The sequence below is a fragment of the Mesoplodon bidens genome (assembly GCF_964165515.1).
Source record: "Mesoplodon bidens genome assembly, chromosome: 2".
NCBI lineage: Eukaryota > Metazoa > Chordata > Mammalia > Artiodactyla > Ziphiidae > Mesoplodon > Mesoplodon bidens.
In genome coordinates this window covers 149,666,712-149,691,682 of record NC_138177.1, presented here as the reverse complement: position 1 = coordinate 149,691,682, position 24,971 = coordinate 149,666,712, and the positions used below count along the sequence as shown (strand labels likewise).

Genomic DNA, 24,971 nt, shown 5'->3' with positions numbered 1-24,971 from the left:
CTGTAGTGGTTTAGCAGGTGTTGTAGGCAGGTGAGGGTTAGGATGCTGCAAGAAATATTATACTGGGCATGGAGGAACAATTCCTCTTCCCCTTAATATTCCTGTATATATCCCCTTAATATTCCTGACTTTAAGTGCATGCTTAGCACTTAAACTCAGGTTCTCAGACTCCCTTCCCCAGCTGGTCTGAGGGAACTTGCTGCTGCGGTACCAGCCTGATTGCTTTCCAGTCTACCAGTACTATTCAAGGCAGAAACTTATCCAGCAGCCATCAAGGAAGACTAGCTGCTCCTCTTCTTAACCATGCAGTTATTAAATCTTTTCCTTCCTGTTCCTCTGAGGACTCTAGTTGAATTTCCTATCAAAAATCCTTGAGATCAACCACAAAAGGAAGTTTTCTCTCTGGAAATCCACGTCCTATGATCTGCCAGACACAGTCTCTGGGAAGTATTTAAGGCCCACAGTTCTGTTATCAAAGCAAAATCAGGGAAAGTACCAAATTTTGTTTCTCTGCATTCATGAAACTTTATTCGATGTGAAGGACTTTTCCAAAATTGGAGGAAAACTTGCTCTTCTTTCTTTCCTCCTCTTGGGTAAGTGTCTGGCCCTTTGCTAACAGGGCCCATCTATAGGATAATTGCCTAGGGAAAGGACATTTGCTTGCAGACAAATAGCACCAGAGCTGAGGAGCTCACCCTTGCAGAAGGAAGGAAGAAGAGCCTGAAACTGCAGAGAGATGCTTCATAAGATACTATTAGTTTTATAAAAATAAATTACTGGTTCATCATAGTACAGGTCCCCAAAATACAAGCAGGAGACTCTGGTACAGATGAAATAACAGTATGCTGTAACATGAATTCATTTCTATATCAAACTGTGTTATTTATATAACTGGTTATTGTCAAGGTTTAAAACTGTTAATTAAGTCATAAGGTAGCTTAAGTGCTGTAGGTTTGACTCTATGCCCCTCCTTCTTACTTATTTTCCATTAGGAAGTCCACAACGTATTTTTTCAAGCAGTAGAGATGGGCGTCCACAAGGCCTGTGTGGAAACGTATTCTAGGGTGCCTGCGAAAAGAATAAGAGAGAAGAGGGTCACATGAGTTCTATCCTATTATTAGGTAGTAGGCATTAGAAAGTTAATAAGGGTGAGAGCCATGCTGCCTACACCCCACTCTGGGAAGACCAAGAAGGTGGATATCGGCTCTGATCCTACCACAGAAAAGGTTTTCTCTTTATATAAGCCCTATCTCACACTTTATGAGGTCTTCAGGCTGCCAAAGACATTGAAAATTTGTGAGCCATCAAATCATTGACAAGTCATTCTTCTATTTTACTACAAATTCCTACCCACAATTCTTGTAACTAACATTTTCCTGCTTCTACTCTAACTGCCCCACTTCCTGCAGGCCATACTTTAGCCATGCTTTCCTCTAGTATTTGGCATGTATTACTCCATGTTCATAGAAGATGAAGTAAAATTCTATGAATACTTTCTAAGTCCCGACTCTTAATTATTCATTAGGGCTCTCCTCAGGTATACTCCCTCTAGAAAACCTTCCCTGACAACCCAAATTTGTGTTCCCACAACACTTGGTGCCCACCTCTACTAGATAACTTACCATACAGTAAAGTAACAGCTTACTTGCTTATGCTCTTTCCCACTAGACTAATAAAAGTTCCCTGAGGGCAGAGATTTATTTTTTCTTTCTTATTTTATTTTATTTTTTTTTGCGTTACATGGGCCTCTCACTGTTGTGGCCTCTCCCGTTGCGGAGCACAGGCTCCGGACGCACAGGCTCAACAGCCATGGCTCACGGGCCCAGCCGCTCCGCGGCATGTGGGATCCTCCCAGACCGGGGCACGAACCCGCGTCCCCTGCATCGGCAGGCGGACCCTCAACCACTGCGCCACCAGGGAAGCCCAGAGAGAGATTTATTTTTATAGTGTTAGCACTTAGCGTTGTACCTCACACAGAATAAATATTTAATAGATAGTTGTTGAATAGACAAATACATGAATAAATTAGGTCAAATTAAGGCATTTCCCTAGTTGCTATTTAGTCTGCCATCTTTGGTTTCAGCCTTAAGAAATGTCATGCTTATAATATAATGTTCAAGGTCATTTTATTTAATAAAATAAATAAAAGATAGCTGAAGGAGAGGAGGGGAGGAGTAGGGTGGAAAAATGGCAATTCCAGTCATAGCTGCCTGGTTGTCATCTTTCTTCTACTCTTGTGTTACTCTGCTTTGACTGGCTCATAGTCTTAAGGAAAATTATTCTCATGGGATCTAGATACCCTAGAAGTAATTTATCAAATAGATTAAGGTACACCACCCTGGGCTTGCACTCTTTTGGAAGAAGGGGGAACAAAATGCTTCCAAAAGAGCAAGAAAAGAGTCAGATTTCGGATCTCACACCCATAACCTACACAATCCCACTAAGCCAATTAATGTATACAATGAGGATGAAGAAGAAAGTAGAAGATACATCCCAATTCTAACTTCCTGAGAGTATTGAGTTCTAAGAAATTCTTCAGGAAATAGAATTTTGCAAATGTGAATGTGGCTACTTGCCTTGTGGTGCCTGGGTTTCATCTGAAGTTCACACCCTGATAATTCTATCCCTTGATCTAACCAATCTGGAAAGTTGAACTCTCCTGTTCAGTTCCTTGGTTTACAAATTCCTTGAATCATTCAACATACTCTACTTAAATTATTTCGTCCTTGAAACTACCTCATGAAGTAGATATATTACTCTCATATTTATAGCTGAAGTCAACTTGTATCATATACCCGGGAAAGGAATAACTTAAAAGTTTGGGGCTTCCCTGGTGGCACAGTAGTTGAGAGTCCGCCTGCCGATGCAGGGGACACGGGTTCGTGTCCTGGTCTGGGAAGATCCCACATGTGGCGGAGCGGCTAGGCCCGTGAGCCATGGCCGCTGAGCCTGCATGTCCGGAGCCTGTGCCCCGCAATGGGAGAGGCCACAACAGTGAGAGGCCCGCGTACCGCAAAAAAAAAAAAAAAAAAGTTTGAGTAATCATCTAAACTGTTACCAATCCCTAGCTCATATGGCACTAACATTCATACAGCATTTCACAGTTTATAAACTATTTTTCAGCTTTTTACTCTCATCACATAAAGTAGGTAAAACCAGAAAGTACTTGCATTAAAAAAAATTTCCAAAAATTTAGCTGGTATAATCAAAGCTAGAGATTTAGCTACAAATCTGGAATATGATGAAGGAACAGAGACGGGCAATTCAGAGGTTTTTTTTCTTTCGCATTAAATTTGTATTGAATGTGAATCTTGGGACCGGGAGATCAATGCCATTTAAGTTGCCAAAAAAGTTGTTTCCTTATTTTATTTTTTCCCATTTATTTATTTATTTTTTAAATAAATTTTATTTATTTTATTTTTGGCTTTGTTGGGTCTTTGTTGCTATGCGCGGGCTTTTCTCTGGTTGTGGCGAGTGGGGGCTACTCTTCGTTGCGGTGCGTGAGCTTCTCATTGTGTTGCCTTCTCTTGTTGTGGGGCATGGGCTCTAGGCGTGCAGGCTTCAGTAGTTGTGGCATGTGGGCTCAGCAGTTGTGGCTCGCGGGCTCTAGAGCACAGGTTCAGTAGTTGTGGCGCACGGGCCTAGTTGCTCCGAGGCATGTGGGATCTTCCTGGAACAGGGCTTGAACTCATGTCGCCTGCACTGGCAGGCAGATTCTTAACCACTGCACCACCAGGGAAGCCCCCAATTAATTGGTTTTAAATGGTATTAGAAATAAGAATTGATATTTTAAAAGAAAACAAAATAAACAATACCAAAAAACCTCAAAGAGGCACTGGCAAGATCTGGGTAACTGGTTGATTGCTCTGGGCCAGGAAGATGTTTTGGATTTGTATAAAATAAAGTAAGAAATCAGTAAATGGAAATAAGACATTTAGAAATAGTTATAATTTTATGTTCAAAAAAATAATTTAAAACAAGTTGCCAACCATAGAAAAAGCTTATTACAATAAAAATAATATATATATATATGAAAAATTTGTGGGAATCCTTTCAGTGATGAAAACTCAGAGGAATGGTATAAAATTTTTAATCTTCAAAGTCTATAGGATCTTTGAAAAGCTTCCTAAGAAGCTTTTTCTTCTCTTCATCTAACATAAAAAGAATTTTAAAAATGCTTTCAAAAAGGTCTATTATAAAAAAAGGAGAGTGGAGAAGAAAAGATCTTAGAAAAGCAGAACAAATAATGGACAAAAATTTAAAAGTCTAGAAAACCTAGGACAATATAAGCCATTAGGATTATTTTTATAGACCTATTTTAAAAATAGTAAGTTGTATATTTTAGAATTTTAATTTGTAATGTTTAAAATTTAAGGGAAATCAAGCATCTTTTTATGATCTTAAAAACAGGAATACCAATTTTTTTTTTTTTTTTTTTTTGCGGTACGTGGGTCTCTCACTGTTGTGGCCTCTCCCATTGCGGAGCACAGGCTCCGGACATGCAGGCTCAGCGGCCACGGCTCACGGGCCCAGCCGCTCTGCGGCATGTGGGATCTTCCTGGACCGGGGCACGAACCCGTGTCCCCTGCATCAGCAGGCGGACTCTCAACCACTGCACCACCAGGGAAGCTCAGGAATACCAATTTTTAAAGCAAGGAACAAAACCAATAGGTATTAATTATAACAATTATTAATAATATTATTTTAGAATAAATGAGGAATGTATACATGAAATAAATATTGGGAAAGATGCAAGGATAAGCATTTACTGTTTAACTGCAAAGATCAATGGCTTTTAAAGTATCTTCATAAAAGTCCTTAGCTGGTCTGTATAATTTACTATTTTAACCATTTTCAAGTGTACAGTTCTGTGGCATTAACTACATTCACATTGTAATGCAACTGTTACCAACATCCATCTCCAGCACTTTTTCATCTTTCCCAGTTGAAATTCTGTACCCATTAAATACTAACTCCCCATTCCCTTCTTCCTCCTAGCCCCTTGCAACCACCATTCTACTTTATGTCTTTATGATTCTGACTACCCTAGGAATCTCATATACGAAGAAGCATACAATATTTGTTTGTCCTTGTGACTGGCTTATTTCACTTAACATAACGTCTTTACAATTTATCTATATTGGAGCATGTGTCAAAATTTCCTTCCTTTTGAACTCTGGATAATATTTCATTGTATGGGGCTTCCCTGGTGGCGCAGTGGTTGAGAGTCCGCCTGCCAATGCAGGGGACACGGGTTCGTGCCCCGGGCCGGGAAGATCCCATATGCCGCGGAGCGGCTGGGCCTGTGAGCCATGGCCGCTGAGCCTGCACGTCTGGAGCCTGTGCTCCGCAACGGGAGAGGCCACAACAGTGAGAGGCCCGCGTACCGCAAAAAAAAAAAAAAAATTCATTGTATGTATGTACATTTTCTTTATCAATTCATCTGTCTATGGATACTTGAGTTGCTTCCACTTTTTGGTTATTGTGAATAATGCTGCTATGAACATGAGTGTACAAATATCAATTTAAGTCTCTGCTTTCACACACACATTTCTTAAATTTTTATCATGGAAAATTTCAAACATACACAAAATAAGAGAAAAACATAATAAATTCCCATGTGCACATCAAGTAGTTTCAACAATTATCAACATTTTCTAATCTTTAAAAATTTTTTGCTGTAGTATTTATTATGGGTTAAATTGTGTCCCCCCAAAAGATGTAGAAGTCCTAACCTATAGTACCTGTGAATATGACCTTATTTGGAAATATGACGTCTGTAGATGATCAAGTTAAGGTTAGGTCATTAGAGTGCCCCTAATACAGTATGACTAGTACAGTACCCTTAAAAAGGGGAAATCTGAACACAGAGACAGACATGCTTAGAGTGAAGACAATATAAAGACACGAGGAGAATGCTATCTATAAGCCAAGGATGCCTGAGGTTACCAGAAGTTAGGAGAGACGGGTGGAACAGATTCTCCCTCATAGACCTCAGAAGGAACCAACCCTGCCAATACCTTGATTTCAGATTTCTAGCCTCAAGAACTGTTAAGACAACAAACTTCTGTTGTTCTAGGCCACCCAGTTTATGGCGCTTTGTTACAGCAAACTAATATAGTATTTTAAAGCATATTCCAGACATAATGTCATTTTACTGTGAATATTGCAGTATGTGTAGTATGCAGTTCCAACTGATAAGGACTCTGAAATATAATCACTACGTCATTATTACACCTAATAAAATTATCAACGACTTCATAATGTCATCTAATATCCAATCCAAATTCAAATTTGTCTTTTCACAGTTAGTCTGTCTGAATCAGGATTCAATCAAAGCCTCACAATGTATTTGGCAATTTCATTTTTAAAAAGTTTCCCTTCCTGGGACTTCCCTAGTGGCACAGTGGTTAAGAATCCGCCTGCCAATGCGGAGGACATGGGTTTGAGTCCTGGTCCGAGAAGATCCCACATGCCACGGAGCAACTAAGTCCGTGAGCCACAACTACTGAACCTGTGCTCTAGAGCCTGCTTGCCTAGAGCCTGTGCTCCACAACAAGAGAAGCCACCGCAATGAGAAGCCCACGCACAACGAAGAGTAGCCCCTGCTTGCCGCAACTAGAGAAAGCCTGCGTGTAGCAACTAAGACCCAACGCAGCCAAAAAAAAAAAAAAAAAAAAAGTTCCCCTTCCTTATTCCCCTGACAAGCCATATGATTAGAGAGAGCGGATTACCTGTCTTGTAGAACACTCCATGTTCTAAATTTGGCTGGTTGCTTTGTTGGAGTGTCTTTTTTAAACAGCTTTATTGATGTATAATTTATATACCATAAAATTCACCTGTTTTAGGTGTACAATTGAACGAGTTTTAGAAAATTTACAGAGCTGTACAACTATCACCACAATCCAGTTATAGAACATTTCTATCACCTAAATAAAATCTGACATGACTGTTTGCAACCAATAAATCCCCTCACTCTCAGTTTCAGACAATCACTAATCTGCCTCCTATCTCTATAGATTTGCTTTTTCTGTTTTTAAAAAAATTATTATAGGGACTTCCCCGGTGGTCCAGTGGGTAAGACTCCACACTCCCAGTGCAGGGGGCCCAGGTTCGATCCCTGGTTGGGGAACTAGATCTGCATACGTGCTGCAACTAAGAGTCTGCATGCCACAACTAAAAGATCCCACATGCCTCAATGAAGATCTGTATGCTGCAACTAAGACCCAGCGCAGCCAAAATAAATAAATAAATATTTTAAAAAATTATTAGTCATTCTAGTGGGTGTAAAATAGCATCTCGTTGTTTAAATCTACATTTCTTTAGTGACTAACAATATTGAGAATCTTTTTATATTCTTATTAGCCATCTGTATATTTTCTTTGGTGAAGTGTCCATTAAAATCTTTTGCTTATTTTGAAATTGGGTTGTTTATCATCTCCTTGAATTCTAACAGTCCTTATGTTTTTATTTTCTTAATGGTGTCTTTTGAGGTTTGAATGGTGACTTTAATTTTGAGGATATAAAATTTATCAATCCTTCTTTTATGAATTATGTTATTGGTGTTTTAACTAAGAATTCTTTCCCTAACTCAATTTCACAAAGATTTTTTTCTAAAACTTTTACAGTTTTAGCTCTTATATTAGGTCTGTAATCCATTTTCATTTTTGTGTATGGAGAGAGGTTAGGGTCTAAATTAATTTTTTTGAATGTGAATATCAAATTGTCCCAGCACCATTTGTGTAAAATACTATCCTTTGCTCATTAAGTTGCTTTGACATCTCTGGTGAAATTCAATTGACCATAAATGTAAGGGTATATTTTTGCACTCTCAATTCTGTCCCACTGCTCTGTATGTCTATCCTTATGCCAGTACCATACTGTCTTGATTACTATAGCTTTATAGCAAGTTTTGAATTGGAGAAGTATGAGTTCTTCAACTTTTTTGTTCTTTTTCAAAAGTGTTTTAGTTATTCTGGGTCCTCTGAATTTGCACATAACATTTAGGATCAACTGGTCAATTTCTACAAAAACTTTACTGGGATTCTGATGGGTTTGTGTTGAATCTAAAGATCAGTTTGGGGAGAAATGCCATCTTAACAATATTGAGTTGGGATTAACATATACACACTGCTATACATAAAATAGATAACCAATAAGGACCTACTGTACAGCACAGGGAACTATACTACATATATATAACTGAATTACTGTGCTGTACACCTGAAACTAAAATTAACTATACGTCAATAAAAAAATAAAAAATAAAAATATTAACCTTAAAAAAAAAAACCCAATATTGAGTCTTCCAATCCAGAAACACTGGAATGTGTTTCCATATACTTAAACTTTATTTCTCTTGCCTTTTGCCTCACTGCAGCCGAGAAAGCAAGATGGTTCACCAGCAGCTCTACTGGAGCCATCCAAAAAAATTTGGCCAGGGTTCTCGCTCTTGCCGCATCTGCTCAAACCGGCACAGTACGATCCAGAAATATGGCCTCAATATGTGCCGCCAGTGTTTCCTCCAGTACATGAAGGACATCAGCTTCATTAAGTTGGACTAAGTGAACTTCCCTGAATGGGTCATCCAGCACATCTACCTTATGCAGAAACAATGCTAGCTCTTTGTATATAAAATAAAAAATTTAAAACTTCAAAAAAAAAACCCCCACACTTTACTTCTCTCAGCATGGTTTTGTAATTTTCAGTATTATGTCTTGATCTTCTATTAAATTTATTCCTAAGTATTTTATTCATCTTGATGCTATTATAAATGGAATTGTTTTCTTATAACTTCATTTTTATTGTCCATTGACAGTATATAGGAATATAATTGACTTTTGTACATTGATCTTGTATCCTACAACCTTGCTGAACTCTTATTAATGCCAGTAGTTTTGTGGATTCCTTAAGATTTTCTACATATAGGATCATGCTGTCTACAGATAAAGGTAGTTGTACTTCTTCCTTTCCAATCTGAATGCCATTTATGTCTTTTTCTTGCCTGAATGAACTGGCTATAATGTTAAACAGAAAAAGCCAGAGAGGCCATTCTTGCTTTGTTCCCATCTTAAGGGAAAACATTCAGTCCTTCACTATTAAATATGACATTATTTAAGTTTTTTGTATTCTCTAAGTTTTTTGTAGATACCCTTTATCAGTCTGAGGCAGTTCCCCTCAATTCCTAGTTTGTTGAAAGTTTTTTTTTTTTTCTAATTTATTTTATTTTTGGCTGCGTTGGATCTTCATTGCTACGCACAGGCTTTCTCTAGTTGTGGCAAGTGGGGGCTACTCTTTGTTGCAGTGCATGGGCTTCTCATTGCAGTGGCTTCTCTTGTTGCAGAGCACAGGCTCTAGGCGTGTGGGGTTCAGTAGTTGTGGCATGTGGGCTCAGTAGTTGTGGCACATGGGCTGAGTTGCTCCACGGCATGTGGGATCTTCCCAGACCAGGGCTCGAACCCATGTTCCTTGCACTGGCAGGCAGATTCTTAACCACTGGGCCAACAGGGAAGCCTTCTTGAGAGGTTTCATCATGAATGGGTGGTGCATTTTTAAAAATGTTTTTTTCTGTGTCTATTGAGATAATCATGTAGTTTTTAATCTTTTATTCTATTAACATAGTATATTAATTGCTTTTCAGATATTAAACCAATCTTGCACCCTTAGGATAAATCTCACTTAGGCATGGTTGCTGGATTCATTTTGCTAATATTTTCTTGAAGATTTTTTCACCTATATTCATAAAGGATATTGGTCTTGTGTTTTCTTTATCTAGCTTTGGTATCAAAGAGTTATACTGGTCTCATAGAATACGTTGGGAAGTATTCCTTCTTTCATTTTCTGGAAGACTTTGTGAAGAGTTGGTATTATTTCTTTTTTAACTGTCTGATAGAATTCACTAAAGAAGCCATTCTTACATTTTGAAGCCTCGAAGACGTTTCCTTGTTGAAAGATTTTAAATTACTAAGTTGATTTCATTAATTGCTCTAGGTTTACTCAGGTTTTCTACTTCTTCTTGAGTCAGTCAAGATGTATAGCACATGATCCTTGTGGTTCAGACTACAGCACACTGATTAACCCAGGACTCTCCTATGCTCTCAACTCACATCTGTTCTCAGTATATTGCTATGTGTAAGCTTTTTTTTTTTTGGCTGTGCCATGCAGCTTGTGGGATCTCAGTTCCCCAACTAGGGATCGAACCCAGGTCCCTGAAGTGAAAGTGGCGAGTTCTAACCACTGGACCACCACGGAATTCCCTGTGTGTTAACTTTAACCCAATACTCTAATTGATTCTAGTTACTTAAGGGAAGGAAGGACTGGAACCAGCATCTGCTGAATAGTTATTATGTGCCAGGCATTTTGCAATGTGCCTTCACATCTTCACAACATCTCCATCTTCCTTTTACAGATTAGGAAAACACAGACTCAGAGAGGTTAAGTAAGTTTCCTAGGTCACAGAGGTAGACAGTAGTAGAACTGGGATTGAAATGTAGGTATTTGTGACTCTAAGGCTTTTCTATTACCTCATAAGGTCTCTCAAGCAACTTCTTTCTTTTCTCCATACATAATCCTGGAGTTCTATATAGATGAAGCCCTGTTCCAGTCTCACATCTAAATCCAAGGCAAGAAAGGTAGAATGCCTGGCTGTAATTTTTTAAAAAATCCCTGCTTTTCGAAAGAGAGGCATGGACATATATACACTACCAAACGTAAGGTAGATAGATAGTGGGAAGCAGCCGCAGAGCACAGGGAGATCAGCTCGGTGCTTTGTGACCGCCTGGAGGGGTGGGATGGGGAGGGTGGGAGGGAGGGAGATGCATGAGGGAAGGGATGTGGGAACAGATGTATATGTATGACTGATTCACTTTGTTATAAAGCAGAAACTAATTAAAAAAATAAATAAATAAATTTTAAAAAAACATATAAGAACTCACTAAGAGAGACAAAGATTAAAAAAAAAAAAAAATCCCTGCTTTTGTACTTGTTCCCTTGCTGAATACCCTATTTAGGAGTTCATCAACCACTAGTACCATTCAAGAAGGAATTTGCTAAGGAATGGGGTTCTAAGTGTTGACCTAAGACAAGCCTAGAGGAGCTCTTTATCATTCTGCTTCCAAGTTTCTAAGCAGATGTTAAGAAATGCTATCAAAGAAGTAGCTGCCTGTTTTGGGCAAACTACTTTTAAATGTCAAGGAGTTCAAAGACCAAGCTGTACCTGTGTTCGTTTCAATATTTACTTACCCAAGTTTTCTCCTCATATTAACAACTCGAAGTACTGTGTGTGAGGGACAAAGTTTTAAGATCTCCAGAGAAGCTGGAAGAAAGACTGCCACATGGACACTAGTCCTCAGGATTATGCAGAACTGAAGACTCAAGATTTTTCTGAGAGCTTTGCTTTAACTCAAAGAAAACTGAACACAGAGCTATGTGTACCACCAACATTGTACAAAACAAAACAATGTAAAATTACAGAGCTAGGGAATAAAAAAGCAGCTCAGAAAGGCAGCCCAGAAAGAAAGAAATATACCCATTAAAGAGAAGATAAACACTGAAAAAAAAACCCCAGCCAAACCCCCAAAACCAAGTAATTACTATGGTTAAAATCATACCCGTTTTCTCCCTAGCAGAATAAACTTAAGAATTTAAATGCCCAAATCTCTTAATAACTCTAAAAAAAGGTCTGAGTTCCTTTAGTTAATAAGATCTATTAACCCCCACGCCCAACCCCAAAGATCTTAAGGGATTCAGATGCTCATTTCCTTCAAATCTATAGAATTGAGACAAAACTCCCTCCCCAGAATCATCATGTGTGCAGGAGAAACTGAGTTGTTTTTATCCTGCTCATTGCATAAGTTATAGCAAAGGCCAACTGGGAGTTCTATTCCCTGACATGCTCATAGTACAACGCTCCTTACCTAGAAGAATGAGTAGAAAAAGGCAGATAGGTAAAGAAACAGATTATGGTAACTGCATGTTTAAAAAGTGAAATTCATCTAGACACTTCATGTGGACACCTTATTAGACTTCCAGCGCTGCTATGAATGGGACTGCAAGGATTTCTAGCCTAGTGGGAGAACTGGCATATATGCTGAGACAGTCCACAACAACCTAGTGAAGAAAGAAAGCCTCCACTAACCTAAACTCAGTATGTCCTAATAGTTTATATGGCTATACAGAATGGCTTTTCCCAAACCAAACCGAGTCCAAACTTGGGGACAGGAGAATAGCAAGGAATGGGAACAGAATGACGAAAATTCAATTGGACAAAAACTCAAAATACAGAAGAAACTTAACTCTAACATACGCTTCTCTTTGCATAAATATAAATGTTGACAGGTGAAGGAAATGTCATGGATGCCTCCTGAATTCAGATGCCAGGAGATCTGAAACTTGAAACAATGACTCATAAGAACCAGAAGCAACAATTCCAAAGAGGATAAAAGCCTCCTATGACAACTTAGCCATCTTGAAGTGTTCAGTGCAACAACATAAACAACTTCTCTCTTTGAAGACCTTCAGACAATCACCTTCTATTTTGTTTGGCAATCTTAAACATGTTCCAACAAAGAAGCATCTTCTCTGCCACTAGAAGAGCCAGAGCTAATTCCCTACTGCCTAATCATTACAATTTAAAAGAAACTAGAGACGAAGGTGTGCTTGAAACCACCAAGGTTGCTCATAAGTAGAGGAAAGAGAGTGATCTATGAAGCATGGCTACTTACTAGTTATCTATAATTCTAATGAGACAGATTTTGGAGTAAGCACCTATTACATAACTACCTGGTAGCTGTTTTATAGGAAGGCACCTGCCATACCACCCCAAATGCCTGATCTTGTTGACACTGTAAGTCGCAGGAATGACAAATTCTTGATTGTTACCTGAAAGAAAAGCAGGAGTTAGCCAGGTGAAAGGGGTGGAGAAAATGAGATGGGCACTCTGGGCAGAGAAAATAGTACATGCCAAGACTCTGAGGTAGACTGGTGAGTATGAGGAACTAAAGTCGCCCAGGACCGCTAAAACACAGAAAACAAGACGGGGAGAGGCACAAGATGAGGCTGGAGAGGTTTCAGGCCATGTTAAGGATTTCTGTTTTTATTCTAATCTTGAGACTAATGACCACTTGTATTCTGTGATATCACTGGCTTAATAGTGAGCTAAGTCAAAGTTGAAAGGCAGCTTGGTGTAGTAAAAAGAGCACTGGACTAAGAGCCAGGATTCTAGTTCTGGCTTCATCACTTAAATATGGCATAATCTTTCTTCATGTCAGTTTCTTTGTTATAAAATGGAATACTGTGCTTCATAGAGTCTGAGAGTTTTCTGGAGCTGCTTCGGGAACTGCTACAGGAACCTGAATCAGAATAAATCCCTGTTCTATGTTTTGTATCTCAGGCTTCTATGTAAGATTTTTTTTTTTTTTTTTGCGGTACGCGGGCCTCTCACTGTTGTGGCCTCTCCCGTTGCGAAGCACAGGTTCCGGATGCGCAGGCTCAGTGGCCGTGGCTCATGGGCCCAGCCGCTCCTTGGCATGTGGGATCTTCCCAGACTGGGGCATAAACCCGTGTCCCCTGCATTGGCAGGCGGACTCTCAACCACTGTGCCACCAGGGAAGCCCAACAGTTTTTGTTTTGTTTTTTTAAAGTTTATTTTATTTATTTATTTTTGGCTGCATTGGGTCTTTGTTGCTGTGCGCAGGCATTCTCTAGTTGTGGTGAGCGGGGGCTACTCTTCATTGCGGTGCGCGGGCTTCTCATTGTGGTGGCTTCTCTTGTTGTGGAGCACGGGCTTTAGGCAGGCGGGCTTCAGTAGTTGTGGCATGTGGGCTCAGAAGTTGTGGCTCACGGGCTCCAGAGAGCAGGCTCGGTAGTTGTGGCACACGGGCTTAGTTGCTCTGTGGCATGTGGGATCTCCCCAGACCAGGGCTCAAACACGTGTCCCCTGCATTGGCAGGCGGATTCTTAACCACTGTGCCACCAGGGAAGCCCAGTAAACGGTTTTTCGATTTTGTTTTTGAAGGCATTACCCCCAAGGACAAAGATTAGGAGAGGAGAGTACAGTAACAAAATTTTAGAAACTGTAAAGAAGGATAGTGGTCAGAGATTTAGCATATCTAAGAAAGCTGAATCCTAAACCAGCCATAAGGAAAGCTGATTTGTACTGCAGAAGCCCTGAAATGATCAGGAATTGGTAGCACAGCTTTTAACCACCTAGAAAGGAGATTGGAAGACTTTTCTCTGAACTCTGTCGCCAGTCAAAAAAAAAAAAAAAAAAAAAAAGACTTAAGAATACTGACATGGGGGTTCTCTTATAAATAACCCTATCTATCCTAAACAAAACCCTCAGAATGGGAGAAAATATTTGCAAACAAAGCAACCAACAAGTGATTAATCTCCAAAATATACAAACAGCTCATATAGCTCAATATCAAAAAGAAAAAAATAACCCAATCAAAAAATGGACAGAACATCTAAATAGACATTTCTCCAAAGAAGACATACAGATGGCCAAAAGGCACATGAAAAGATGCTCGGGCCTCCCTGGTGGCGCAGTGGTTGAGAGTCCGCCTGCCGATGCAGGGGATACGGGTTCGTGCCCCGGTCCGGGAGGATCCCATATGCCGCGGAGCGGCTGGGCCCGTGAGCCATGGCCGCTAAGCCTGCGCGTCCGGAGCCTGTGCTCCGCAACGGGAGAGGCCACAACAGTGAGAGGCCCGCGTACCGCAAAAAAAAAAAAAAAAAAAAAAAAAAAGGAAAGATGCTCAACATCACTAATTATTAGAGAAATGCAAATGAAACTACAATGAGGTATCACCTCACACCGGTCAGAATGGCCATCATCAAAGAAATCTACAGGACTTCCCTGGTGGCACAGTGGTTGAGAGTCCACCTGCCGATGCAGGGGACACGTGGTTCGTGCCCCGGTCCGGGAAGATCCCACATGCCGTGGAGCAGCTAGGCCTGTGAGCCATGGCCGCTGAGCCTGCGCGTCCGGAGCCTGTGCTCCGCAATGGGAGAGGCCACAACAGTGAGAGGCCCGCGTACTGAAAAAAAAATCTACAAACAATATAAATGCTGAAGAGGGTGTGGAGAAAAGGGAACCCGCCTACACTGTTGGTGGCGATGTAAATTGGTACAGCCACTATGGAGAAGAGTACAGAGGTTCCTTAAAAAACTAAAAATAGGGGGCTTCCCTGGTGGCACAGTGGTTAAGAATCCGCCTGCCAATGCAGGGGACACGGGTTCGAGCCCTGATCCAGGAGGATCCCACATGCCGCTGAGCAGTGAAGCCCGTGCACCACAGCTGCTGAGCCTGTGCTCTAGAGCACGCAAGCAACAACTATTGAGCCCCTGTACCACAACTGCTGAAGCCTGCGTGCCTAGAGCCTGTGCTCTGCAACAAGAGAAGCCACCACAATGAGAAGCCCATGCACCACAACAAAGAGTAACCCCTGCTCGCCACAACTAGAGAAAGCCCATGTGCAGCAACGAAGACCGAACGCAGCCAAAAAAATAAAAACAAACAAACAAGTGAACAAAAAACTAAAAATAGAATTGCCATATGCCCCAGCAATCCCACTCCTGGGCATATACTGGAGAAAACCATAATTCGAAAAGATACATGCACCCCAATGTTCATTGCAGCACTATTTACTATAGCCAGGACTTGGAAGCAACCTAAATGTCCATCAACAGAGGAATGGATAAAGAAGATGTGGTACATATATACAATGAAATATTACTCAGCCATAAAAAAGAACAAAATAATCCCATTTGCAGCAACATGGATGGACCTAGAGATTGTCATACTGAGCGAATAAGTCAGACACAGAAAGACAAATATCATATGATATTGCTTATATGTGAAATCTGAAAGAAAGGGTACAAGTGAACTTATTTACAAAACAGAAGTAAAGTAGAAAACAAACTTATGGTTACCAGGGGATAAGGGGGGTAGGATAAATTGGGACATAGGGATTGACATATACACACTACTATATATAAAATAGATAACTAATAAGAACCTACTGTATAGCACAGGGAGGTCTACTCAATACTCTGTAATGGCCTATATGGGAAAAGAATCTTAAAAAAAAAAAAAAGAGTGGATATATGTATATGTATAACTGATTCACTTGGAGGTACACCTGAAACTAACACAACATTGTAAATCAACTATACACCAGTAAAAATTTAAAAATAAATAAATAAATAACCCTATCTGTGTCACTTTATAGATGTAAGAGTTAAAAGTATAGAACAGTTAAAGTTTCAGTGCCTATACTGGACAAGACACCTTGGGAAAGGCTCCTCCCCCCTCCCCTCAAAGAACTGCAAAGTGGAGAAGTACTCTAGGAGTTACAGCTGGTAAGTAGCAGTGGGGATACTAATATAGATAAACAGCACGTATTTCAAGACTTTCCACACTATCAGGAAAATAATCAAGAATGTGAATCCATTTTTCATCAGCTGTAGTCCCAGAAATAGAGATCTGGCCATGATCTTTGAGGCTCTGACTTAAGTTTCTGTCTTTTTTCCAAGATGAACGTGTGAACATTTTATTCCATTTTAAAAGATATTGTTGAGAAGCTTGTTTTAATATTTTCATTACCCTTCCAGTAATAAAACCCTTGACTAGTATTCAAAAGAAAACAACATAACATTGGAGAAAAGCTACATGATTTTCTTATTAAATATTTGGCACAAATACCTTTACTTATGAGTTATTAAAAACACATGTCTTTCAGAAATAAAATGGGAATTTTAGAGCTGAGCAGTGCGGGGGGGCTTTAAAGAACAACTAAGCCAATTTCAGCTGGGGAAACTGAGGCTTAGACAAGCAAAGTGATTTGCTCAGCGTCATACAGCTTTTGTCTCAAGACTAAATTCTAAATTCTCTGGACTTGAATTTCTAGTACCATGCTCTTTCTATCAGTAACATTCTTTTCCACTACATATAGTGCCTTTCCAAGTCAGTAATGCATCAATTCGACATGTGGCAAAGGTGGTGTGCTTTCTCCAAATCCACTGAGGTAGTACGAATTTGGGCCCAGTGGAGTGAAGTCACCAGTACTGTCTAATGACAGAGGGAGAATGCCTCTGTACCTGACCATAGGCTCAGCAGGACTCCTATTCCAAGTGTCTTACACTATCTCACTTTCCAGGACCAAATATGCCTGAAGCCCAACAAAACAGAACACTCTCTTTGCAATCAAGCAAATACTCCCTCCTCTGCTGGAAACAGAGAAAACAGACGGGATGTACATTCCATCATCACTGTCCTTTTCTCCTACAACCAATACGTATAAAAGTAAGAAAACTATAAAACAAGAGGTTTCTGGCTCTCTATATACACAAACGCCTTTTCCAAGATAACTTTGGTGACTTCCCAATAGGAACTAGCCCCCACCTTTGGAAATTCAGTTTGAAAAGAAAGACAGGAAGTATTGTATTCTGATATTCAAAAAGTGCTTGAAAATCTGAATCTAATTAACTATCCCACCATCTCACTGAGGCGAGGAGGAGCCATAGGAATAGTGCCATAGGAATGGGAGGAACATTTTTACTGCTCATTTATCCAGCCAGCTGCCCTATTACAGATATACACCAAAGACCCTGAATCACTGGGGGGTAGATTACAAGTTAGAAGAATGGAATGGAGAGAAAAAAATCTGCCAACAATCAAATGTGCAACCTAGTCTTAGGAAACTGGTAGAAGATCTGGCCTTAATGGCCCCAGCATTTACCCAAGGCCCTGAGCTCAATAGGTATGAAGGAACAATATACCTCCATCTGTTCTTCATTTTCACCTTACCTCTTGGCTGTGTCCATCTTCTTTGATCATATCATGCTCAAACCTTGCTCTCTTTGGCAGGGACCACTGGGACTATGGTATTTACTAACGGTTCACCACATGGAGCAATAAACTAGTTCCCAGGGAGGGTAAAGAGAAAGCAGGAGACAATCTCCACCTTCAAGCTGTAATTATAGAAACACATGACTCTGGCTTCTAAGAACTTTATGTCTAAACCTGCCAAATCTAATGTTGCATAAACATCAGTGCTTGATGGATGCATAAATGAGTCAGGTCCCTTGTTTCACATAATAATAGATGACCACAAGTAGTTCTTTCTGCATTCCAAAGGACAAAATCCTTTACCCTTTGGAATTTTGTCAACCTAGCAATGCAACGCTGCATTTCTTTTTAGGTCTTATACCTTAAATCTATCCTGCGTACTGCTGTCAGACTACCTTTTCAGAATCCTGAATTATAAATATTATTTCTCTCCTCAAAATGTCTTTAATAATTCCCCAGTATTCAAGGCCCTCTATTTTTTTTTTTTTTTTTTCCGGTACGCGGGCCTCTCACTGTTGTGGCCTCTCCCGTTGCGGAGCACAGGCTCCGGACACGCAGGCCCAGCAGCCATGGCTCACAGGCCTAGCTGCTCTGTGGCATGTGGGATCCTCCCGGACCGGGGCACAAACCCATGTCCCCTGTATCGGCAGGCAGACTCTCAACCACTGCACCACCAGGGAAGCCCAAGGCCCTCTATTTTTTTAAAAAAATAATTAATTTATTTATTTTTGGCCGCACTGGGTCTTTGTTGCTGCACGCAGGCTTTCTCTAGTTGTGGTGAGCGGGGGCTACTGTTAGTTGTGGTGCGCGGGCTTCTCATTTGTGGTGGCTTCTCTTGTTGTGGAGCACAGGCTCTAGGTGCGTGGGCTTCAGTAGTTGTGGCACACAGGCTCCAGTAGTTGTGGCACGTGGGCTCCAGTAGTTGTGGCATGCGGGCTCAGTAGTTGTGGCTCGTGGGCTCTAGAGCGCAGGCTCAGTAGCTGTGGCGCATGGGCTTAGTAGCTCCGCGCATGTGGGATCTTCCTGGACCAGGGCTTGAACTCGTGTCCCCTGCACTGGCAGGCGGATTCTTAACCACTGTGCCACCAGGGAAGCCCAAGGCCCTCTATTTTTGTACCAACTTAACTTCCCAGCCTTATCTCCTAGTGCTCCCCAGTAGGGATCTTCCATTTGGGCTAAACTGTTCCTAAACAAGTCTTGCATACCCTGCCTCCACACCTTTGCTCAGAGCATTCTCCCCACACAGGATTCAGCTTCCCATGTCCCTTTCCATATCAGATCCAAATCCATCCTTCAAGTCCAAATTATTCTATTACATTTTCCTGACCACCTCAGCCCCTAGGGTTTGATGCTTCCCCTGAGTTCTTAGAACACTGTTGGCCATAATTGTTCAGAATCTGATATTGTTTGCTATTGTTCGTTAGGCTTTTATATGCATAATCTTACATTCCACCAAGGCTAATGAACTCTTTGAGATAGTCTCCTGCCTCCTTAAATACCAAAACAGTGGTTTAACAAGAGGAGGAAACTCAATAAACATTTGCCGGTTGAACCCTGTGTTCCTGAAAAGTAGAAAGCATAAACTAACAGAAAAGGACCAGATCTGTCACTAACTAGATAATGATATGGAGTAAACCCCTTTTCCTTTGGCTTTCAGTATCATTATTTGAAATATAGGGGACTGGACCAAACGACCTTCTAGCTGTGACAGTTTATGATTCTAAAATACCTATAAATAAGACCATATTTTCAATACATTAAGAGATACTCTTTCATTGCATCTTTATGTTGAGGTCTTCTAAAATATAAAGAAACCCTCCTCTGTTTCCTAAAATTTGATTTTGCTAAATGGTTTAGGAGAAAAAAAATCTGTAACAAACCCCTTGCTTCTTTTTTCACAGAAAGAATTCCAGATCCAGTCAGGTATATCCTGACTGCTGTAAGAAACAAGCTGTGTTAACAAGGTCCCATCATAGATACTCTTTATAGAGAGGGAGAGGAAAACAAACAAACAAAAACAACAACAACAAAAAAAACCCAACTCTAGTGGGGCTGGTAAACTACAGCCTGCCAGTTGGATGACCCTGCTGCCTGTTTTTGTAGATAAAGTTTTACTGGAACACAGTCATGCTCATCTGTTACATATCTATGGATGCTTTTGTGCTGTAACAGCGGCATTGAATAAATGCAACAAACACCAGATGGTCTGCAAAGTCTAAAATATTTACTACTTACCCCTTACAGAAAAAGTTTGCCAATCCTTGTTCTATACCTCAACATTCATCACAGAGTTCCAAAGCCCTAGATTACAGACTCAATTATAGCTGGTCACTAGGTGATTTCCAACTTATTCATTCAACAAATATTTACTGAGATTTCTTATTACTAACTAATCTTCATTTATTTCCTCATCTGTAAAATGGCATATAATAGTATCTACTTCATAGGGTTATTGTAAAAACGCCTTTAACACAATGCCAGGCACAAAATTTGAAAAACCATAGCTGCTATTGTCATCATCGTCATCATAATCATCATCATCATCACCATAATCATCATCACTACCACCACCACCATCACCACTACCATCACCATCCTTTCCTGATGCTGTAGGAAAAGTAGGCTCTCTCTGATGGCCATGACCACCTAGGTGAAAGGAGAGAATCCTAGCATCTCTGTGGCTTGACTTCATACTTAGGAAAGAGCTATATGTTGACAGCACTCAGACTGCAATCACAAGAATACAGGAAATGTCCTTTTGATATGAAATGGCAGTTGACCCTATAGGCTTCTGACACCAGAAATAACAGACACTCAATATCTTTTCCAGAGTTTATCAGGAAGACAAATATGATTTGAATTTATGAACACCTCTCTTGAGGACTTAGAGCTTGCTTGTAGTCCCAAACTCAAGCGACATTAAAAAACAATGTGAGGGGGCCTCCCTGGTGGCGCAGTGGTTGAGAGTCCGCCTGCCGATGCAGGGGATACGGGTTCGTGCCCCGGTCTGGGAGGATCCCATATGCCGCGGAGCGGCTGGGCCCGTGAGCCATGGCCGCTGGGCCTGCGCATCCGGAGCCTGTGCTCCGCAACGGGAGAGGCCACAGCAGTGAGAGGCCCGCATACCGCAAAAAAAGAAAAAAGAAAAAAAAAAAAACAATGTGAGGGCTTCCCTGGTGGCGCAGTGGTTGAGAGTCCGCCTGCCGATGCAGGGGGACGCAGGTTCATGCCCCGGTCCGGGAAGATCCCACATGCCGCGGAGCGGCTGGGCCCGTGAGCCATGGCCCCTGGGCGTGCGCGTCCGGAGCCTGTGCTCCGCAACGGGAGACGCCACAGCAGTGAGAGGCCCGCGTACCGCAAAAAAAACCCCAAAACAAAAAACAATGTGAAATTAAATGAGTCCACTGACTTATCACTACCTTCCAAATCAACCATCTATCCAGATTTGGTAACAAACAAATTTTCTCACTTTTTGTGAGAACTATGATTTTTTAAAAAGTCCAACAGCCTGAAATACGTATGTAGTTTTTTCTAATTCAATCCAACAAGCAAATGTTGGATTGAAATGGGTGTCTACTTTTCCCTATTACAGTGTTGGTCATGTTTCTCTAACATGCATAGAAGTTGTCTGAGGAAATAAGTATGCTCTATGTTCTTTTTAGGATCCTTCAAAATTCTGGATAGGAATCCTAAGTGATTCACTGGTGGAATAAAAGATGATTTAAAATCAAGTGCCAACATCAACTGATAAATAATGGATAACTCAAATGTGATATATCCAGGGCTTCCCTGGTGGCGCAGTGGTTGAGAATCCGCCTGCTAATGCAGGGGACACGGGTTCGAGCCCTAGTCTGGGAGGATCCCACATGCCGTGGAGCAACTAGGCCCGTGAGCCACAACTACTGAGCCTGCGCGTCTGGAGCCTGTGCTCCCCAACAAGAGAGGCCGCGATAGTGAGAGGCCCGCGCACCGCGATGAAGAGTAGCCCCCGCTTGCCACAACTAGAGAAAGCCCTTGCACAGAAACGAAGACCCAACACAGCAAAAAAAAAAAAAAAAAAAAAAAAAAACCCGGCTGGTGCTCTCAGCAACCACGGTGGAGCTGGTAAAAAATATTAAAAAAAAAAAAATGTGATATATCCAAACAATGAAATATTATTCAACAATAAAAAGGAATGAAGTACTGACATAAGCGATAACACAGATGAACCTTCAAAACATTAGGCTAAGTGAAAGAAGCCAGTCACAAAAGGTCACATATTGTATGATTACATTTCTATGAAATGTTCAGAATAGGCAAATATATATATATATACAAAAAGTAGATTAGTGCTTGCCTAGGGCAGGAGGGGAGAACTGGGGAGAAATTGGGAGTACCTTAATGGGTACCAGGTTTCTTTTGGGGGTAGTAAAAATGCTTTAAAAATGGACTGTGGTGATGGTTGCAAAACTGTGAATATATTAAAAACCATGGAATTGCACATTTTAAATGGGTAATTGTATGTTGTGTGAATTATACTTCAATAAAGCTGTTATAAAAAAAGGGAAAATCAAATGCTAGGACTTCTGTCTTTCATCTAAGATTTATAAAGCTGGAAAGAGAGTTGCTCTCATTCTAACAACAACAACAAAGAATAAACTACAAAATCATAACTTTTCTTGAGCTCATCACAGGGCAACCAAGTAGTGAGAAATCTAAGGAAAGACAAGAGACTCCAAGGAGAGATGAGATATCAACACTGGCTCACATATGGCACAGCACGGAAGGAAGACAGGGCTACCATACAAGTAGATAAGAAGAATTCAGTTAAAATTCTTAAAGTGGGCTTCCCTGGTGGCACAGTGGTTAAGAATCTGCCTGCCAATGCAGGGAACACAGGTTCAAGCCCTGGTCCGGGAAGATCTCACATGCCATGGAGCAACTAAGCCCGTGCACCACAACTACTGAGCCTGCGTGCCTAAAGCCCGTGCTCCACAACAAGAGAAGTCAAAACAATGAGAAGCCTGCGCACCACAACAAAGAGTAGCCCCCGCTCGCCGCAACTAGAGAAAAGCCCTCATGCAGCAATGAAGACCCAATGCAGCCAAAAATTAAAAAAGAAATAAAATAAATTTATATAAAAAAATTCTTAACATATTTCTTCTTTGTTTCTTTCCCCCCTCCCTCCCTCCCTCCCTCCCTCCCTCCCTTCTCTCTCTCCGCCCCACCCCTTCTTTCTTTTTTAGCTGTGTCACGCATTATGTGGGACCTTAGTTCCCCGACCAGGGATCAAACCTGCGCCCCCTGCATTGGAAGTGCGGAGTCTTCACCACTGGACCGCCAGGGAAGTTCCAAAATTCTTAACACATTTCTAAAGGCTGAGTGGTAACTAGCCTGAGAGGATACCAACCCAGAGACCATAGACACATGAGGTATTTGTACTTACTTTTCTCAAAGACACAGAACTGTGTACTACAAAGAGTAAAGTTTACTGAAGGTAAATGATACCTCAATAAACCCAACTTAAAAAAAAAAATCTAGTGCCAGGTAATTAGAAACCACCTAAATGCCCAGCAATACTAGATATGGTTAATAAATGATATATATTCATATGACAGATCATTATACAGCTATTGGAAACCATGTTAAAAAACCAAGAAGACTGTGGTAGTCAGGATAATGGCCCCTCAAAGATGTCAACATCCTAATCCCTGGAACCTGTGAACATGTTACCTTATATGGCAAAAGGGAATTTGCAGATGTGATTAAGTTAAGGATCTTGAGATGGGTGGATTATCCTAGATTATCCTGGTGGCCTGGTGGACTCGATGTAATTACAAGGGTCCTTATTAGAGGAAGACAGTCAGCTAAGTACTTTCTAACTGATACGTCATTTAGTTCTCCAGAATCACCCAACCCTGAATGCTCAAATGTCAACATATTAGGCCTGACTGCAACACCACAAAACTAGTGGGCTGCCATTTGATTTATTTGGTCCTGCAAACATATCTATGGTGTTGGGCAGATGTTGCCTCCGTTAGCTGGAATCCTCTCCTTCCGCTATGAACATGACCTGTAGCCCCTGGAGAATGAGAATCAGGGTTCCAAGCAGCAGTTTCAGGTGCTGGATCCACTTTCATCACTGCTTCCATTTATTCCTAGGGAGCTGGAAAATTCCTTTGCACTCTGATAAACCAAATAACTATCCCTTTATCAAATATTTATAGAGCAGCACTACAGGGCCACAAACTGGTAAATTGAAAGGAGTGTCTAGTACAGTGGTTTTCAACATTGGTACATTAGAATCACCCAAGGAACTTTAAAAAAACGCTCATCCTATGCCAGACTATTTAAATAAGAACCTCTAGGGTACATCAACATTTTAAAATATGCTCCCCAGGGTTGAGAACTGTTGGCCTTGTGAGAAAGACAGACAAGAAATCAATGCTTACAGGAATGTGAGGCTGGAAAGACTCTAATTGAATGGATATACATTTTTTGGTACATTCTCAGTCAGGAGTTATAAGAGGCACAAATGTTATTAGATACCATTCATCACAGTTTTTATACATGCAGAGGCCAGTGCAACAGGTGTGCTTTCAGAGAAAAAAACCATCCAGGAAGTTTTATTCTACAATTGAAAGAATGATCACTCCAAAAGTGAGAAAGTTTGCTTTATCAGGCAAGGCAAACCACAGGGAAAACCATGTTACTGTGTGTTGAAGACTGGATTCTCTAGAAGTGATGATGAGACAGAATTTAGGGAGCAAGATGTTTATAAGGGATCAACACCTGAGTAAGGAAGGGGAGGAAGCAAGATTGGGTGGAGGAAAAACTGAGATGTAGGTTCTACAAAGCCTTGGCCAATCCAGCAGAGTTCTGAAGCAAGTATTGCCTGTCAGAATGGCCGAGCCTTTACACCTCTTCCTCATTCAGTCACAGGATGCAGGCTGCACCAGCGAGGGCATAACCTCAGCCAATGTGATTCTGTACAGATGAGATAGATCCTGAAGTTGGTGACAGCTAGAGGCTGTCTGTGGACTACACTCCCTATTGCTAAGTAATGAGTCCTTCCTTCAAGGGGGACCTAGGCAGCTTATCTCAACGTTTATCATTTGGCACTATAACAATGGACACCATG

General features: G+C 40.9%; 2 protein-coding genes across 3 annotated transcripts in view; one reads left to right on the top strand and one right to left on the bottom strand.

Moving 5' to 3' along the window:
• EIF2B3 (eukaryotic translation initiation factor 2B subunit gamma) overlaps positions 1 to 24,971 on the bottom strand; it is a 150,382-nt gene that overhangs the window by 48,492 nt on the left and 76,919 nt on the right. For both annotated transcript variants that reach the window (XM_081225806.1, XM_081225807.1), the window contains exon 6: positions 979 to 1,068. In XM_081225806.1, coding sequence (XP_081081932.1) covers positions 979 to 1,068 — 90 coding nt within the window. The remainder of the gene's footprint in view (positions 1 to 978; positions 1,069 to 24,971) is intronic.
• On the top strand, positions 8,116 to 8,665 carry LOC308612899 (small ribosomal subunit protein uS14-like). The gene has a single exon (XM_081225704.1). It carries the CDS (start codon positions 8,328 to 8,330, stop codon positions 8,562 to 8,564), a length of 237 nt encoding a protein of 78 aa, XP_081081830.1. The 5' UTR covers positions 8,116 to 8,327; the 3' UTR covers positions 8,565 to 8,665.

Bases quoted from the DNA above. Each gene is read 5' to 3' on its own strand.
- LOC308612899 (XM_081225704.1), top strand. From the start codon at position 8,328: ATGTGTTTCCATATACTTAAACTTTATTTCTCTTGCCTTTTGCCTCAC.